Source organism: Arachis ipaensis, chromosome B8, assembly GCF_059453495.1.
Source record: "Arachis ipaensis isolate K30076 ecotype BB chromosome B8, ASM5945349v1, whole genome shotgun sequence".
NCBI lineage: Eukaryota > Viridiplantae > Streptophyta > Magnoliopsida > Fabales > Fabaceae > Arachis > Arachis ipaensis.
Window position 1 is genome coordinate 86,319,691 of NC_142443.1, and position 19,006 is coordinate 86,338,696.

The 19,006-nt window shown below is 38.6% G+C and overlaps 1 protein-coding gene across 1 annotated transcript; it reads left to right on the forward strand.

The window, feature by feature from the left end:
• The first annotated feature begins 14,587 nt into the window (after positions 1 to 14,587).
• Positions 14,588 to 15,691, forward strand: LOC148548700 (uncharacterized). Its single transcript, XM_088495649.1, has 2 exons — positions 14,588 to 14,685; positions 14,836 to 15,691. Exons 1-2 carry the CDS (start codon positions 14,588 to 14,590, stop codon positions 15,689 to 15,691), a joined length of 954 nt encoding a protein of 317 aa, XP_088351775.1.
• Positions 15,692 to 19,006: the final 3,315 nt, after the last annotated feature.

Here is a 19,006-nt window from a genome sequence, read left to right on the forward strand (position 1 = left end):
GGAGATGCTCTGTCATCTGAATCTCTGCTTTCCTTCTGTCTTCTTCTTCAAACACGCATGGCTTCCTTCAATGGCAAGCTGTATGATCCTCTTGGATGAAAAATACCAGGTACGATCTCTGCACGGCTAATCAACTGTCGGATTTCTCGTCTTGGATGAAAAATACCATGTACAACTACCGCACGGCTAATCATCTGTCGGTTCCCACTAGCGTCGGAATAGGACCCTTGTCCTTTTGCACACTATCATTGCGCCCAACATTCGCAGGTTTGAAGCTCATCACAGTCATCCCTTCCCGGATCCTACTCGGAATACCACAGACAAGATTTAGAGTTTCCGGATCCCAGGAATGCTGCCAATTGGTTCTAGCCTATACCACGAAGGTTCTAACCTCCGGACTCGGTCCGTAGATTAGAAACCTAAGAGATACGCACTCAAGCTGTCGCGGATAGAATGGGAGTGGTTGTCAGGCACGTGTTCATAGGTTGAGGATAATGATGAGTGTCACGGATCATCATATTCTCTTTATTGAAGTACGAGTGAGTATCTTAGAATAGAATCAAGCGTGATTGAATAGAAAACAGTAGTAATTGCATTAATCCATTGAAACGCAGCAGAGCTCCTCACCCCCACCTACGGGGTTTAGAGACTCATGCCGTAGAAGATACAATATGAAGTGTAAAATGTCATGAGGTGCTAAATGAATCTCTAAAAGTAGTTTTTATACTAAACTAGTAACTTAGGGTTACAGAAAATGAGTAATTAGGTGTAGATAGTGTAAAATTCCACTTCTGGGGCCCACTTTGTGAGTGTTTGGTCTTAGCTTTCAAGCTTCCACGTGCATATGCCTCATATTGGAGTTAAACGCCACCCTAGGTGCCAAAATGGGCGTTTAACGCCGAAAAGTATGGCAGTTCTGTCGTTTTACGCCAGAAAGTTTTTGACTGGCTTTTAACGCCATTTTGGGCCATCAAATCTCAGGCAAAGTATGAACTATTATATATTGATGGAAAGCCCAAGATGTCTACTTTCCAGCACAATCAAGAGCGCTTCAATTGGGCTTCTGTAGCTCCAAAAAATCCATTTTGAGTGCAAGAGGGTCAGAATCAAACAACATCTACAGTCCTTTCTCAGCCTCTGAACTAGATTTTTGCTCAGGTCCCTCAATTTCAGCCAGAAAATACCTGAAATCACAAAAAAACACATAAACTCATAGTAAAGTCCAGAAATGTGATTTTTGAATAAAAACTAATAAAAATATAATAAAAAGTAACTAAAATATACTAAAAACTATCTAAAAACAATGCCAAAAAGGGTATAAATTATCCGCTCATCAGAGGTTATCTCATTCTACATGGGTTCAGAGTGCATCTTTCATTAGACAATGATGAACCACCAGCTTGATTATGCATCTCTTAGACAGCTAATCCACGACTTCGTTGGGGACTTCTCGAGACACCAGTTCAACCGATTTACGGGGAGATTAGGGTTTTGTCGCAAAGGCTAGAACCAAAAGGCGTAGCATCCTCCGATCCGGAGGATTCGACCTTGTATGTAGCATTTTAAGTAGGATCACCAAGGAGAATAAACTGCAAGAGCTTCACCCTCAATTGGAATGGATTGCACTAACCATGGGGTTTAGATCTGAAGGAGTATTGCCGGCTACTCAAACCAGCGTCAATCACATACAGCCTGCCATAGAATGAATCATTCACAATTGAAGAAGACAGTGATACCATAGATAATCCAGAAGGACAAAGCATCTCCAAACCTTAACCAATTCCTTATCCCTGTTTACATTCATCTAAGTTTTAAGATTATCATTATAATTCCATCTTCCAAATCAAATTCAACAACTCTTCTATCTGCCTAACTAAGACCTGCAAGATAACCATAGCTTGCTTCAAACCACAATCCTCATGGGATCGACCCTGACTCATTCAACTATTACTTGGATGACCCAGTGCACTTGCTGGTACAGTTGTACGAAGTGTGGAGATTCGTACACCACTAAGCCAAGCATTTTGTCAAACACTTGGAAGGCATAAAAGGAAAGCATGATAAATTTCAAGGAAGTATAAATTCTACTACTACCCAATGCAAGAAAAGTAAGAATAACAACTCAATTAAACAATAAAGGAACATAAAATATAAATTGCATTAAATGAAAATTAAAGTAACAAGAGTGCTCAAAAACATAAAAGTGACATAAAAGGAAACTTAACAAAATAAACTAAAGAACAAAGATGTCGGAACAAGAAATTGTAAAGAAAACAAGATGGAAACAAGAAATTAAACCCAGATCTAAGAGGAAAAATAAACTAAGAACCCTAATTTCTAGAGAGAAGAGGGAGCTTCTCTCTCTAGAACTAACCTAAGGCATGTTTCCCAACCTAATCTAATTGCTCCCCCCGTTATCCAATCTTGAATTCTGCATCAAATAGCCTCAGAAATGAGTTGGATTTGGGCCTGGTTGGCTCAGAAATCGCCCCCAGCGAATTCATTTTAATGAGGTCACGTGTTCAGCGTCACACATGCGTGTGGTCGACGAGTGCACGTCGCTGGCAAATTTCCTCCTCACGCGTAAGCGTGGGTGACGCGTGCGCGTGGTCTTCAATTCTCCAAATGCTCATTTCTTCATGAATTCTCCACTTTGCATGCTTTTCTCTTCACTTCTTCCATTCAACACTTGCCATATGAATTTGAAATCACTCAACAAACATATCAAGGCATCGAATGGAATTAAAGTGAATTAAATTTAGCTATTTTAAGGGCTAAAAAGCATGCTTTTACTTTTAAGCACAAATTAGGGAGAATTACAAAAACCATGCTATTTCATTGAATAAATTTGAGATAAGTTGATAAAATCCCGTAAATTAAGCACAAGATAAACCACAAAATTGGGGTTTATCAAACCTTCCCACACTTAAACTAAGCATGTCCTCAATCTAAACTCAAGAAAGAGACAAAGGGTATCAACATTTATTCAATGCAAGTAAACTATCTATATGCAATCTATCTACATGCATGCAATTACTTGGTCAAAATAAATTAATTCCCAAGAATATATATATATATATATGAACACAAGGGCTAAAGGTATTAACAACCAAGTCAAATCCACAATTGATTTGAGAAGATTTTACAAGATTGCAAGAAAATGGATGATCATAGGTGAAAACATGTAATTGAACAATCAAACCCTCACCGGAGGTGTATCTGCTCTAGTCACTCAAGTGTATAGGGTTGATTCACTCAATTCTCCTCTAATCATGCTCTCTAAGATTTATTTTTCATCTAACAATCAACAATTATTTCATACATGCATACAAATATCATGAAGACTTATCCATAGGGTTGTAATGGGGCTAGGGTCAAGGTAGGATTGTCTGTAGTTAAGTGAGTTTGAAATCTGAATCTTTGATTAACTTAAACTTCCCACCTAACCTATGACAACCTATACAATTTAAATGCTAACCTAACTACCCATTCTTCTAACTTTTTCACACTCATGCATTCTTTTTTTTTTTATCACAACCTATATGCATTGATTTTTATTACTTTATTTTGGGGCATTTTGTCCCCTTTTTATTTCTTTCTTTTTCCAGTTTTTCTTTTTTTTAATTTTCTTTTTCTACATTTTTTTCTTTTATTTTTATTTTTTTTAATATACAAAGGTACCAATGCATATGATTTAAATATTTAATGCATGAGTATGTATCCAATTCCCAAGATTTTTAACAAAACTACAAAATACACTTTTATCTCACCCAATGTTCCCAAATCTCCCAAAATTAAATGATAAACACTCTCACTAACCTAAGCTAATCAAAGATCCAAACAAGGGACATTTATTGCTTTTCGCTTAAGGCTTGTAATGTGCTAAAATTAAGAACAAATGGGTTTAGCATAGGCTCAATATTGGCTAACAATAGAAGATAAAAGGTAGGCTATTTGGGTAAGTGAGCTATTTGAAACAATGACCTCAATCATATAAGTGCATTCATACACAAAATAATGGACATAAAGAATCAAACAAATCAAAGATTGCAATCATAGAAAGAGAATAATCACACACAAGAAGGAAAATAACGGTTATATGATGTAACCACACAATTAGGCTGAAAACTCACATGCTTATGTGTCCTTAGCTCAAAATATGTTCCACAATATATATAATTCAAGCAAGTTCTAAAAAAATTTTACTCAAATCAATTGGGGTGCCCTATAGATAAATTCCTTGGAAAATTTCATTATTTTGGCTAAGCTTATATATATATATATATATATATATATATATATATATATACAAAATAAGAAAATGCAACTAAAAATCCTAAAAGACCTAAAAAAATGAAATGCGAAAAGTGTTTGGATTAGAAATTGTCACCCAAAAATGCCGATCGGTCGGACGACCTCCCCACACTTAAAAATTTGCACTGTCCAAAGTGTATTCATAGATGAGCAAGGGGATACGGCAACTTTTCGGATTGCCACCTTTAGCTAGTGTGTCAACTGGCTGGTGCATGTTCTTTCTCCTGCTTCCGTCTTTTGCTTATGACAAATCATCCTGAGCAATAGAAAACAGGATCGTAAGATGAGAAAATGCAAAAGCAAGGCAGCGTAAATTGTTAGAATGAGGTGATGATCACTAAAATAAAATGAGTGACTAAATGTGTGACATGGGAGAGAATAAGTGTGTGAATTCTAAATTGAGCGCCATTTAGAACACGCACATTAGCATAGAGAGCTATGTCATAATTACACAAAAGAAGTAAGCACTTCACTCATCTAGTGTGTTTGGAATACTTCAACGTAACTTGTAAGTTAAGATAAGAAAACAAGAAATAAAGAAGCATAAAAGCATTTGAGCAAATAATTAAGCAATTGTAATTTGGATAATGAATGGACGTTGATTGATGTGCACGTAAACTTAGTGAACAAATTGAAATATAAAGCTCGCACATCAAACTTTGACACATATTTGAATTTTATTTACATCACCTAATTGACATAGAAGTGGAAGACATGGTTGCTATGGAACTTAGGAAAAAGAAGACAGAAATTAAAATCAATCACATAGCAAGCATGGTCCACAAAGCTTAGAAAGCTTAAAAATATGTTACGAAGTAAGCTTATGATCCAATTTCACAATTCCACAATTCCAATGCATGAAATAGGTGATGTCAATAAGAGCCAATCATAAATGAGCATCACCTAACAAAAAAATGCATTGATAGTACACAAATTCCTAACAATAGATAGTAAATTCAAATTACATTGTGACTAGCTACAACATGCAATTCAAAAGATTTATAAAGCTTGAAGGCAATGTTGTGAGTACTTGGTATGCACAAATGTTAATCATAAACAATTCAAAAACCAAGTAACAAATTATAACCTGAACAAAGAATTCCAACAATGAAAATTAACAATAATGATGTTAAAATAACATCCTATCAGTAATCAGTAGCAATAGGTAGCAAACAAGATTAATAATCCAACACTTATCATGAAAAGCAGAAAAATCAACATAAATCAAACTAACTAAATAACTAACTAACTAACTAACTAAAAGAAATGGTGATAGATGGTGATTGGTAGTGTTGGATGATGATTGAAGAAAGGAAATAAAAGAAGAGAAGATAGAAGAAGGAAAGAAATCGAAGGAAGAGAAGAAAAGAAGGTGGGTGAAATAGGGCAGGGGTCACGCGTACGCTTCATGTCATGCGTACGCGTGAGTGGCAGAAGAAGGTGCGACGCGTACGCATCGTCAACACACACACGTGAGTGAGAGAGGGATAGGTGACACGTTCGCGTGGGTGAAAATTGTGATAGAAGCCCAATTTCAGCACACTACACGCGCAACACTCTTGTTTTTGTATTGGGCATGGAAAATTTAGTGGTCACGCATACGCATGCGCGAGGCGTACGCGTGAGGGATTAAAAACTTGGGGGTCACGCGTACACGTGGGTGACGTGTATGCGTGGATGGGTGCTCTGTTTTCAAAATTTTCCAATTTCTTGCACCAAACCAAGCATTCCTGTAATGACCCAATTTTCAATATGTCTAGATCATACCGGAAACTGAGTGCTACCAATTTGTCTTCCTAATTATTATCTATTATTTATCATATGAGCCTGATTCGTTGTTAAAAGTGTAGTTAATTTGCGACGTATATTTTTTCTTAAAATGTTTGGATTAATAGACAGAATCATTCATAATCAACTCACAACTGATAACAGGTAAAACAGTTATAAGAAACCATACATAAATACATCACAAGTAGCTAGCAACATTCAGTGATCCAGCCCTTATTAGAGTATAGACCTTTAGTTAGAACACCCCTAGATATAGCTAGATAACAACTATATACATATACATACATACAACATCCCAGGTCCTGACCTGTTCAAGAGGTCCCTAAGCTGGCACCTAGGCTAGCCTAGACTCTATACTCACCTAGTCCCTCTAGACTACTAAAGCGAGGGAAAGTACGTTCTAGGTCTTCAAAACTCAAGTAAGGTGGAACGTCATTAAAAGGTAGAACGTCATCTGCTACCCCTCTGCACGATCAGACATTGCTATAGGACGTCTCTCTGGTACCTCATCAAGTAGCCACACAATAGGAGTCTCGTACACAGGATTTAGATTAAAGTTCACGTACAAACGGGGTGTAGACATTGGCTGGTCTCATAGTATATACATAAATAGAGAACGATATTCACCCTATACTCAGAAGACTACCTAGAGTGGAATTCTTTTTGCAAACGATCGTCAGCGAACTATGGAAAGAAACTCTTGCTTCCATCTGAATGGAGAAGGGAGAGAGAAGGGGTAAGAACTGGGGAGTTCTTAGTAGGGCCGGGGTTATTAGTTAAGTTCATTAATTTTGTGTTGTTTAGCAGATAAATAGCAGAATAAAGAAAAGCAGCAAATAGAAGATTCAGATAAATAGAGAAGATAGAGAAAACATATAGCAGAATACAAACAAAAGAATACAAGAAAATAACACGAACATAGACACAGAGAATAGAATACAAACAAAGAAAGCATACATTTATGAAATAATCATAACAGAGAAAATGCACAACCAAGTATGGTGCATGTCTAGCCCTAGCGCAGGTAATGAGCTCATTTTTCGGTTTCTACCCGCTGCCGACGTAACCCGAAACAGCTGAAACGGGTATGGTTTTCCAGTCAGCATAGGTATAGTTCTCACTAACTGACGTATGCGTCATATCCTCTGTAAGCAAACTCTGCCTTACAGGTGACGGCATTCCAGCCATGTATGAAATAATATCCTCTGCAAGTGATCCCAGGTTATTAGTTATAGGTATAGCTCTCAATAGCTGTGTAGCACTGGAAAATGTTCTGTGGTCGTACCACTATCTATCTGACTTCCTTCACACAGTAGATCATCAAATAAATAATTCTAGAGTTGTCTTAAGGCAACAAATGACCTCTCAATAGGTCATCTGCTCTAATTTCTCTGTTTAACATTAGTATTTAAAGCTTATGTAAATTTCGGTATGAATAGTTATCCTATCCCAAGTATAGGTTCATTAAGTCTATACTGAAACAGTTTAACTTTTCATATAATACCTAACCCTAGTCACAACTCAAGTATTAACTAAGTTGCCCTAGTTCGTTCACTAGTCTCTCTCTGTTTTTTTGTCGTTAAAACTTTACAGACTTTTCTTTGGTTTTTATCTTTTCTTTAACTTTATATCTTTCCTTTATCTTTGCCTCACTAACATGTTATTACCACTCCCTAAGTGTTTTATGAAGATAATTATGAGATTCTGCACTTAAAGTTGTCTTTCTAAAGTTTTCACAGAAAACTGCCTTTTTCGTATTATTTTATTATTTTTATTAAAATATTATTTTTAATTAAATATTATTATTTAATATTTTATTATTATTTATTATTTTATTAATATATTTTCGAAAATTACCTTCCTTTAACCTTTTACTTTATAAATTCACTTTTACCACCCGTAACTTTTAATATTTCTACTTTAACCACCCTAACTTTCAGAAATTACAAAATAACCCCTCAAACACCAAAATATTTACAACCTTTCCCTTTTTAAGATCTAAAAGGTGTTCTTCAATGTTCTTCATCACACTCAAAGTGTTCTTCGTGTTCTTCGTAAATTCTTTAGATTCTTTCTCTGTTTTTACCCGTTTTTCAGTCTTTTCAACAACCGATTTTTACCAAAATTCAAAATAAATTTCCAGCCACTAAAACCCCATCTTTTCCACCTGATTTCAACACAAACTGAACCTCAATTTAAGCTCTAGGGTTTCGTTTTCCAGCAGCCACAAGAACACACATTCATAGCTTAAATTTCATCAAATTTCATCAAATTTTTACCAAAATTTCAACAAGAATTACTCATATAAACAATCAATTTCAAGCACAGCCAAACCATATCATAATCACACAACTCAAACACAATCAATCAAGATTAAATTTGTCAAACCCTACCTTGATTTGCTGCTCCAAATCCGGTTACTCTTTGAAGTGTTCTTAAAGCACTTTTTCCTCCTAAAACACATCAAGAACAACTTTAAAACTCTAAACCATCAACTAAACAAACTTCAGCAGCATCTTAGGAAGGTTATCCTCACCTTAAACGTGCAAGAAATCAAAGATCTTTGGTCCACAAGTCAAGCTAAGCAAGAGATCTAAGGAAGAACATCAAGAAAACACTTGTTTAAGCATGTTTCCTTGAAAACCGAATTGAAAAGGGAGGGAGACAGCCATCTCACCTTATTTCCAGCCTTGATAAGTAACATAGTTATGTAGAGGAAGAAGAGAGGATCATTTTGGTGAAATTGGAGTTTTGATTTGAGTTTTAGTTCAGAAGAAATCAAGCTTTGAAGATTAAGTGTTCATGAAAGTTTCTCTCTTTTCTCTCTTGTTATTTTCGGCCAAAATGATGAAATGAGACAGCCTTGGAGGTCTTGGGGGTGTAAGGTGAGTTGTGATTGGTTGGCTTGGAGGTGGGTTAAAATAATATTAAAATATCTCAGGTGTATAACTACTAAAACTAGATGTATCGGAACACTCGTAAAAACATCTCTAAAAATTATTTTCTGAGCTACTAGCATAAATGACACTAGTAACATATTTATTGTGAGAATAAAACATGTATGATGAGGCCTTAGCATTGCTAAAGTCATCAGAGAGTGCTGGTGCTAAGCTGCACCAATAAACCGTAAACCCGGTTAAACCGATTTTCTGTTTTCAACTAAAACAGATCAGGTAACCTTATAATATCATTCAAGCATTTTATAATACTAATATAATGATAATATTATACTATTATCTCTCTCCTCTCATGAATCAAGTCTGGTTCGTCAAACAGAGACTATTTACGAAAATCAGAATCAAAACTGCTAACCAATACGGTTCAAAAACTAGGTTCTTCGCGATTGCATTAACGAGCTTGCCTCAGAAGAGGTTCTAGCTTAAGGATGACATAATGACAATGAGGATTGAGATGCTTGATGATATATCAGAGGTGTTCCCTTTACTGATCTTCCGGAGAAATCTGTACTTTCAGAAAAGATCTCATGTACTCGAAAATCAGGCTTGTTACAATTCCAAACCTCCAAACAGCTACCAAAACACCATAAAACCTTATTAAACTTACTAGACTACTAAATAAACTCAACAAACCAAATGAAACTTGAAATTAAACTAGTTTACTAATATATACAAAAAGAGCAAAAATGACAAAGATGTTACCATGGTGTGGTGTCTCCCAAGAACTTTTGTTTATTGTCCTTAAGTTGGACTTATGGGGAGCTCTCATCAAGGTGGCTTATTCTTCAATTCATCCTTGAACATCCACCAATGCTTGAATCTCCAATAAGCCCCATCACTCCATTTCATTTGCATCAAGCTTTGATGGAGTTCTCCACAAACCATGATTCCATACTTTGTTTTCACACCCGTCTTCAATTTGATCATGCTAATTTCTTCCAGGTGGTAAGCAAGCTGAATTCTCACTTAGGTATCCAAACATCCTCCTAGACTCAAGCAATCTAGCTCTACACCAAACCTTACAATCAAACTTTGAACATGCAACCATCATGAACCTAGAGTGATGTTTCCAACCACTAACCATCTCCCGTTTGCTCTTAAAGCCACAAAGAGCTCTAAGTTGACCATCCGTTTCAAGCAAACCATATTCAAGTGGGATAATAAATATTAGAGATAAGAAATTTACCCACTTGAATGAAGGGATGGATGGTGATGGCTTGGGGAGAGGTGTCTCCAATAGTCTTGTAAGCTCCACTCCCTTGTGTTCTTCCTAGATAACTAACACTTCTATGCAAGCTTCTTCAATTCCAACCTCTTCCTCTTGGTAGCTTTCTTCCAATTCAATCTCTTTTTCATTACTTACCAAAGGTATGGGAGGTTGTGCACATTCTTCTATGACCTTAATTTCATGTCCAGTAGGAGAGGATTCAATTGTAGATAGAAACTCATCAATTAATGAATCCATCTCTTGATCAACCTCTTCAAAGTCTTCAAGCATGATATGTTTTGGAGGTTGTACACCCTCCTCAACATTAATATCAAGCTTCTTGGAAGAGGGCTTTATAATTCTACATTCCCATGGATGTTCAACATCTCCTAAATCTTCAACCACTCCTTCCGGCTCAATTGTCTCTACTCCCTCACCTTGTTGCAATTCTTGCTTTAACTCATCTTCTTCACTTTGAAGCTCCAAATTCACTCCCTTACTATGCTCCTTGGTTGATCCTCCACATTCGTCAATGGGAGTACTTGGGATGCATGAGCTTAAGTGGGAGGCCATGTGGTTAATGGCTTCCGCCATGGTAGCAACCATGACTTCTAGCTTCTTCAGCTCCTTTTGCTTCTCTTCTTGCCTTTGGATATAAGAGCTAATATCTCTTCGTTGTTCTTGCAAGAAGGTTTGGAGAGTGATAAACCACTATTTTATGGTTTATATTGTGTTTAATTGTGTGGTTTTATCATGATCTTTACCCACTTATTCATTAAATAAGCATGCATTTATAATTCCTTCCTAAAGTTATTGCATGATTGAAAACTTGCTTCCTAGAGACTTTTAATTATGTATTTTATTTTTTTCTTTATTCCATTCGATGCCGTGATCTGTGTGTTAAGTGTTTCAGGCTTTATAGGGCATGAATGAGTTGGAGATTAGAAAGGAAGCTTGCAAAAATGGAAGGAACACAAGAAATTGAGGAGATTACCAACGAGAAGCGACGCGGCCGCATGGATCACGCGACCGCGCGAAGAAGAGGAAATCGCAGTGACGCGGCAGCATGGATGACGCGACCGCGCAGCATGGAATAGCACGAGTGACGCAGCCGCATCGATGACGCGACCGCGTGGCAAAGCAAAAAGCCGAATGACGCGGCCGCATGGATGACGCGACCGCGTGACATACGCGATATGCATAATCTGCAGAATCGCTGGGGGCGATTTCGGGCCTTATTTTGACCCATTTTTTGGCCCAGAAAAGCAGACTAGAGCCAGAGAACATGCAGAAACCAACAACAACATTCATTCCGCATAGTTTTAGTTTTTAGATCTAGTTTTTTCCTCTCTTCTAATTTTTCTCTCTACACATTCATGGTTTTTAGGATTCGTTATTTTTCATTATTTTTGCATTGGGATATTGAGAAGAGTTATTGCCTCATCAAGATTTCGACATTCTAGTTCGTTCTCTTTACTTGTCTCCTTCTCTTCCATGTTCCTTAATTTACTTAATTTTACTATTGGATTATTTTAGCATTTATTAAATACAAAAATTACTTTTATTTTTAATTAATCTTTTTATCATTATTTATCATGTCTTTCTTTAATTCCCTTTCTTATGTTATGAATTCTTCATTTACTATGAGCGAGTAGTTCCCTAACTTGATGGGGAGTTGATTGAAAGAAACCCTTGAAGTTGGGATACTCAAGAGAAAGATTGTGGTTGGGTTTATTGTTGGATTGCTCTCTAGTCACTAACACCAATCCTCCCAAGAGCGGATTGGAACTTGTGGATAGAGATAGCATTCCAACTTGTTTAACTTTCCCTTACTTAGTGAGGGACAACTAAACAGAATAATCCCCAGTTATCAATTAGTCTTGAGAGTACTGCAACAAGAATAGGGCTTCCAACTAATCAACTCCCAGTCAAGGCTTTTATTTAAATTTATATAAATTCTCTAATTTAATTTTCTGCCATTCAACTCAAACCTTTTGGAAAACATCTGATTAATAAAATAGCACGCTTTTCTGTAACTCGTTGGGAGACGACCTGGGATTCATACTCCCAGTATTTTAATTTTAATTTCTGTGACACCCTTCTAAATTGATGAGCAGATTTCTGGTTGGTTGAGAACTATACTTGCAACGCATATTTTATAATCATTCTTAACTCGCCAATTTCCACTCGCATTAGAGAGCTTAATCCATTGGAGGAGGTAGTGAAAGAGAGGGTTCGTTGTTTGGGGGAAAGGGTTCATAATTAAAAGGTGATTCATCTTGGTAAGGGTATGGAGGTGATGTATATCGAGGTGGTTCTTGGGAGTAATTGTGTTGGAATGGTGGTGGTTCTATGTATGGTTCATATGGCTCATAAGGTGGTTGGTATGGTGGATAAGGATTAGGGTCATATGGAGGTGTTTGGTGGTAGGGGGCTTGTGAGTATGGTGGTTCAAAACTAGGTTGAGGAGGTGGTTCATAGGCATATGGTGATTATGGTTGACAACCACAATGAGGGTCACTACATCCATTAGGTTGGTATGCATTAGGAGTTCGATTATACCTATAAGAAACCGAAGGAGGTTGTTGCCAAGAAGAGAGATAAATTCCTTGAGGCTCCTCCCATCTTTGATTGTTCCACCCTTGATGCATTTTGTCATTGTAGTTCCCATTTCCTAAAACATAGTTTGAACCATACTCATAGCCAAAGGGATTAGGATTCATAGTAGCAAGAGAAATTAAAAACAAAAACTAACAAGAAACAAAGAAAGCAAAGTCCTACAACTAGCAAAACTAGCAAACAAACCAAAAATCAAGCTATTCACATTATGAACATATCTACAATAACCAATAACAAGCACACATTGCAACTCCCCGGCAACGGCGCCAAAAACTTGAAAGAGTTAAACCGTTGGTTAGGAATTTCTTCTCGGTGAGAGGAAATAACTTCGTTGCAAGTATAGTTCCTAAACGACAAGTAATGCTCAATCAAAGTTTAGATTTGTTTGTCACGAATGTAAACCAATAAAAATACCGAGAGTATTAGATCTCGGGTCGTCTCTCAAAGGAATTGCAGTGAGGTGTGCATAATATCGGTTATGGTATCTGTTCATACCCTGGGGCGAGCTACATGATCCGGATTAGATGAAGAAAGCGACCGACCTCTTGTAAAGGTTGGTCGTCACCGACCTCTTCCTAAAAAGAGGTCGGCCAAATTGCCATAAAGGCCTAAGCAGGCCCAAACAGAAGGACGTAGCTCACTCTAAAGGCGGCTGGCCTAAAAGATATGTGACCTCACCCTAAAGATAAGATAAGATAACTAACTTATCTCAAAGAAAGGACACTCCCCACTACTATAAATACACTATAGCACCCAGGTATAACTCATACTCTGATTCTACACAAAAAACCTGCTTAAAGCCCGTGCTAACTTAAGCATCGGAGTCTCTTGCAGGTACTACCACCCTCCGGTGATCAAGGATCCGTAACATATCAAGACTCAACAAGTCAAACACGATAGCTTCGGCCACAACAGCAGATCTCCGCTGAAATTGACCTTCAATTTCACGTAATCCACGGAACATTGGCGCCTTTTCCAGGGAACTTGGAAGTCATCCTATCATCATGGAGGACAGAACACCGCACAAGAACACGGATACGATACCAAAGGATATTCCTCAAAAAAAGGGAGACAAACAACTTCCAAATGCAGAAATTTTAGAAGCCATCTGTGAACAATAGAATCGCCTTAAACAGCTAGAACAGGAAGCCGACCGGCAGAGGGAGGCTGAGCAAGACCTTCGGAGAGAAACTAGGTGGCGTCGAGAGCTGGAAAGCAAACTCCTAAAGCTCGAAGTTGATTTCAAAACCAAGACTACTCGAACCAGCCATGAAGATAGCCCCCACAAAGATCAAGATCCGTTCACAAAGGAGATCATGAAAGATAAAGTTCCAAAGGACTTCAAGCCCCTAACATGACCCTGTACGACGGAATGTCAGACCCGACCCATCATCTCAGCAATTTCAGAAGTCGGATTTATCTTACGGATGCCTCAGACGCAATCCGTTGTAAAGCCTTCTTGACTACCTTGACCAAAATAGCAATAAAGTGGTTCTATAGTTTGCCACCAAGGCCAATAGCAAGCTTCGATGACCTTGCCAAGAAATTCTTAGCTAGATTCTCCATCCAAAAAGATAAAGCCAAGCATGCGCCAAGCTTGCTAGGGATTAAGCAAGGAGATCAGGAGAGCCTCTGCAGCTACATAGAAAGATTCAACAAAGCATGTCTGGACATACAAAGTCTGCCAACAGAGGCAATCATCATGGGTCTCATTAATGGCCTACGGGAAGGACCCTTTAGCCACTCCATATCCAAAAAGCACCCTACATCTCTGAACGAAGTACAAGAGCCGGCAGAAAAGTACATTAATATGGAGGAAAACTCTCGATTAGAAGAAACCTCAAAATCCAGATTTTCCTACCCATCTCGGGACAAGGATAAAGAGTCTATGAAAAAAGAAGACCAGCCTACTAAAAAACCTAGAAAATACCATATCTACACTCCCCTCAGGGTGTCACTTGTGGATGTCTACCGAGAGATATGCAACACTGAGAAGATCCCGCTCCCTCGTCTGATTAAGCATAAAAGAGGAGGAAGTCGGACAGAGTATTGCAAATACCACCGAGTTTACGGGCACCCTACCAACGAGTGCTATGACCTAAAGAACGTTATAGAGAAGCGAGCCCGAAAAGGAAGACTAGACAGGTTCTTGGCCAACAAAACAGATGAACCAAAGAATAGAAGAAGGGACGAAGAGGTTGGACGAGCTCAACGTCCTCCTCACACCCCTGAGAGGCATGTTCACATGATAAATGGTGGATTCACAGGAGGAGGGATCTCTAAGTCGTCCCGTAAAAGACACCTCAACAAAGTGTATCATGTTGGAGAAGGGGACAGGTCATCCGACCTCCCCACTATTACCTTCACTCAAGAAGATGCCGCAGGCATCATCCCGGGGCATGATGACCCAGTCGTCATTACAATCATACTAGCTAATGCTAATCTCCACCGAACACTAGTAGACCAAGGAAGTTCTGCAGATATCCTGTTTAAATCCGCCCTCGACAAGCTTGGCTTACAAGAGAAAGAGCTCAGAGCGTATCCGAATGGTTTATTCGGGCTCGGAGACGCTCCAATTCAACCACTAGAGTACATCCCACTGCACACAACCTTTGAAAAAGGAAATCAGTCTAAGACATTATGCATAGACTACATAGTAGTCGACATAAGCTTGGCCTATAACGCTCTGATAGGTCGGACAACGTTGAACCAGCTCGCCGCGGTGGTCTCCACTCCATACCTATGCATGAAGTTTCCAACCACAGAAGGGATAGCTACCATAAAGGGAGACCAAAAACGTGCGTGACGCTGTTATAACGAAAGTATGAACCTTAAAGGACACCCCAGAGGAAAGGAAATCAATACTATAGAACTCGGGGGAATTTGAGCTCGCGAAGAATTTCACCCTCAACCTGAAGGTGAAACCAAAGAAGTTCAAATTGCAGACACTCAAGATAAAACAACAAATATAGGGGCGAATCTAAAAGAAGACCTAGAGGAACCACTAATAAAGCTCCTAAAGGATAACTCTGACCTCTTTGCATGGAAGGCTGCCGACATGTCCGGTATTGATCCCAGACTAATGTGCCACAAGTTAGCCGTATACCTAGGGACTCGGCCATTACAGCAGAAACGTAGGAAACTCGCCCCAGATAGGTCGCAAGCTATAGAGGAGCAGGTACAGGCCTTGCTGGAAGCAGGATTCATAAGAGAGGTAAAATATCCATTATGGCTGACCAATGTAGTATTGGTCAAAAAGTCAAATGGTAAATGGCAGATGTGCACTGATTACACCGACCTCAACAAAGCCTGCCCCAAAGATCCTTACCCACTCCCAAATATAGACACCCTAGTTGACGCTTCGTCAGGATATCAGTACCTCTCCTTTATGGATGCTTACTCGGGATACAATCAAATCCCAATGTATCAACTTGACCAGGAGAAAACATCGTTCTTAACCCCAAAAGCAAACAACTACTACATAGTCATGCCCTTTGGACTCAAGAATGCAGGGGCCACCTACCAAAGACTGATGAACAAAGTCTTTGCCAATCACATTGGGAAACTAATGGAAGTATATGTCGATGACATGTTGGTAAAGACACGAAGCGAGAAAACATTGCTACCCAACCTCATTGAAGTGTTCAATACCATAAGAAATCATGGGATGAGACTTAATCCTGCGAAATGCACCTTTGCAGTAGAAGCTGGCAAATTCTTGGGCTTCATGCTCACCCAAAGAGGAATTGAAGCAAACCCAAATAAGTGCCAGGCCATACTTTGCATGGAAAGTCTGACCTGTGTCAAGGAAGTCCAGCAGCTCAATGGAAGACTAGCAGCTCTGTCTAGATTCCTAGCTGGATCAGCCTTAAGATCTCTCCCCTTCTATGCAACATTAAGGAAGGGAAAGAGGTTTGAGTGGACTCCAGAATGCGAACAAGCCTTCCAAGAACTCGTATTATACCTCGCAATATGAAGACGGGCAATAGCTTCAGTACTAGTCAGAAAAGACTAAAGTGGGCAACAACCCATCAACTTCATCAGTAAGGCTCTACAAGGGGCTAAACTAAACTATCAAAAGATAGAAAAGTCCGCCTACGCCCTCACACTCACTTCTCAACGACTCCGCCCATACTTCCAAGTTCACACTATCAGAGTACGGAGTAACCATCCCATAAAAGGTATTTTACAGCAAACAGACTAAGCTGGAAGAATCCTACAATGGGCAGTCGAGTTATCCAAATTCGGCCTCAAGTATGAAGCCTGAACACCTATCAAATCTCAGTACATAGCCAACTTCATCATAGAGTACACTAACACCCTGGGCACCCCCACAGAGTGGAGTATTTATGTGGATGGCTCCTCGAACAAAACCAGGAGTGGCACAGGCGTCATTTTAGAGAGTGATCAGGGAACCCAAATCGAGCTCTCATTAAAGTTCGAGTTTCCCGCTTCAAATAACCAAGTTGAATATGAAGCCCTATGATAAACCCCAATTTTGTGGTTTATCTTGTACTTAATTTGGGAGATTTTATCACCTTTTTCAATATTTATTCAATGAAACAGCATGGTTTTGTAATTCTCCCTTGAATTGTGTTTAAGTGTAAAAACATGCTTTTTAGGCCCTTAAATTGGTGATTTTGATTCACTCTAATTCCATTCGATGCCTTGATGTGTTTGATGAGTGATTTCAGGTTCATAAGGCGGGTATTGGACGGGAGAAATATGGAGAAAAGTATACAAAGTGGAGAATGCATGAAGAAACAAGAATTGGGAATGTATTGATGGACGCACACGCGCACTAGGCGCACGCGGGCATAAGTGATTTTGCCTAGATATGCGCACGCGTACATGTTGCATACGCGCAGGTGAAGAAACAGCCAATCGACGCGCACGCGCACATGGCCTGTACGCACCGATACTAGCACGTGACCGACTTAAAGGCAAAATGCTGGGGGGTAATTTCTGAGCTGCCGAGGCCCAAATCCTACTTGTTTCTGAGTGTATTTCATGGAGAATTTAAGTCCAAGCAAAGGGAGAGAAATTGTTTGTAACTTAGCATCATGTAGGTTAGTTTCTAGAGAGAGAAGCTCCCTCTTCTCTCTAGAATTAGGGTTCTTAGGTTAATCTCTCTTAGATCTAGCTTTGATTTCATGATTTCATCTCATTTCCTTTATGAATTCTTGGTAGATTTATTATTCTTGCACTTTTACTATGCTTTCCATTTGTACCCACCAAGTGTTTGACAAAATGTTTGGTTGGGCTTTAGAGTAGACTTTGAGCATTCTTAGCTTGGAAAGAGTAATTAGGCAATCTTGAGTCATGAAAACCCAACCTATATTGGTGATCTAGAGCTGTTAGTTAATATCATCTCCATTGACTCTAATCTCTTGCTAATCCAATTAGTGAGTTGATTAGGACATTTGGATTGAGATTAGCTAGTTTTGTTAGACTTTCTCTCATAGAAGATAACTCATACCTTCTTCCATCGTTGGAGATGACATAATAAGATAAATTCTTGTTAATTATTATTATTAGTGACTAGGATAGAAGGCCTATGATCTCAATTCTTGCCATGAATGTCTCTCTTTATTAATTACTTTTCTTTACCTTGCTTTCTTTAACTACTTGCTTGATTTACTTTTCTTGCCCCTCTTACCAATTAAACCCCCTTTTCCCCCTCATATCCAATAATTGACCATTTCATTGCAATTCCTTGTGAGACGACCCGGAGTCCAAATACTCCGGTTAATTCTTATTTGGGGTTTGTACATGTGACAACCAAAATTTTTGATGTGAGAATTGTTTGTTGGTTTGGAGCTATGCTTACAATGAAGTAATTCTTTTCTATAAGAAGAAAATCTAGACCATCGAGCAAAGCTCATCTATAAAAAAAATGGCGCCGTTGCCGGGGAGTTGCATTGGTGCTATGTTATTGGCTATTATATATATTGTGAATAGCTTGATTTTTGGTTTGTTTGTTGGCTTTTGCTTGTTGTAGGACTTTGTTTTCTTTGTTTCTTGTTAGTTTTGTTTTTTTCTTCTCTTATCACCATGAATTCTCATCACTTTGGCTATGAGTGTAGTTCAAACTATGTTGTAGGAAATGGAAGCTTCAATG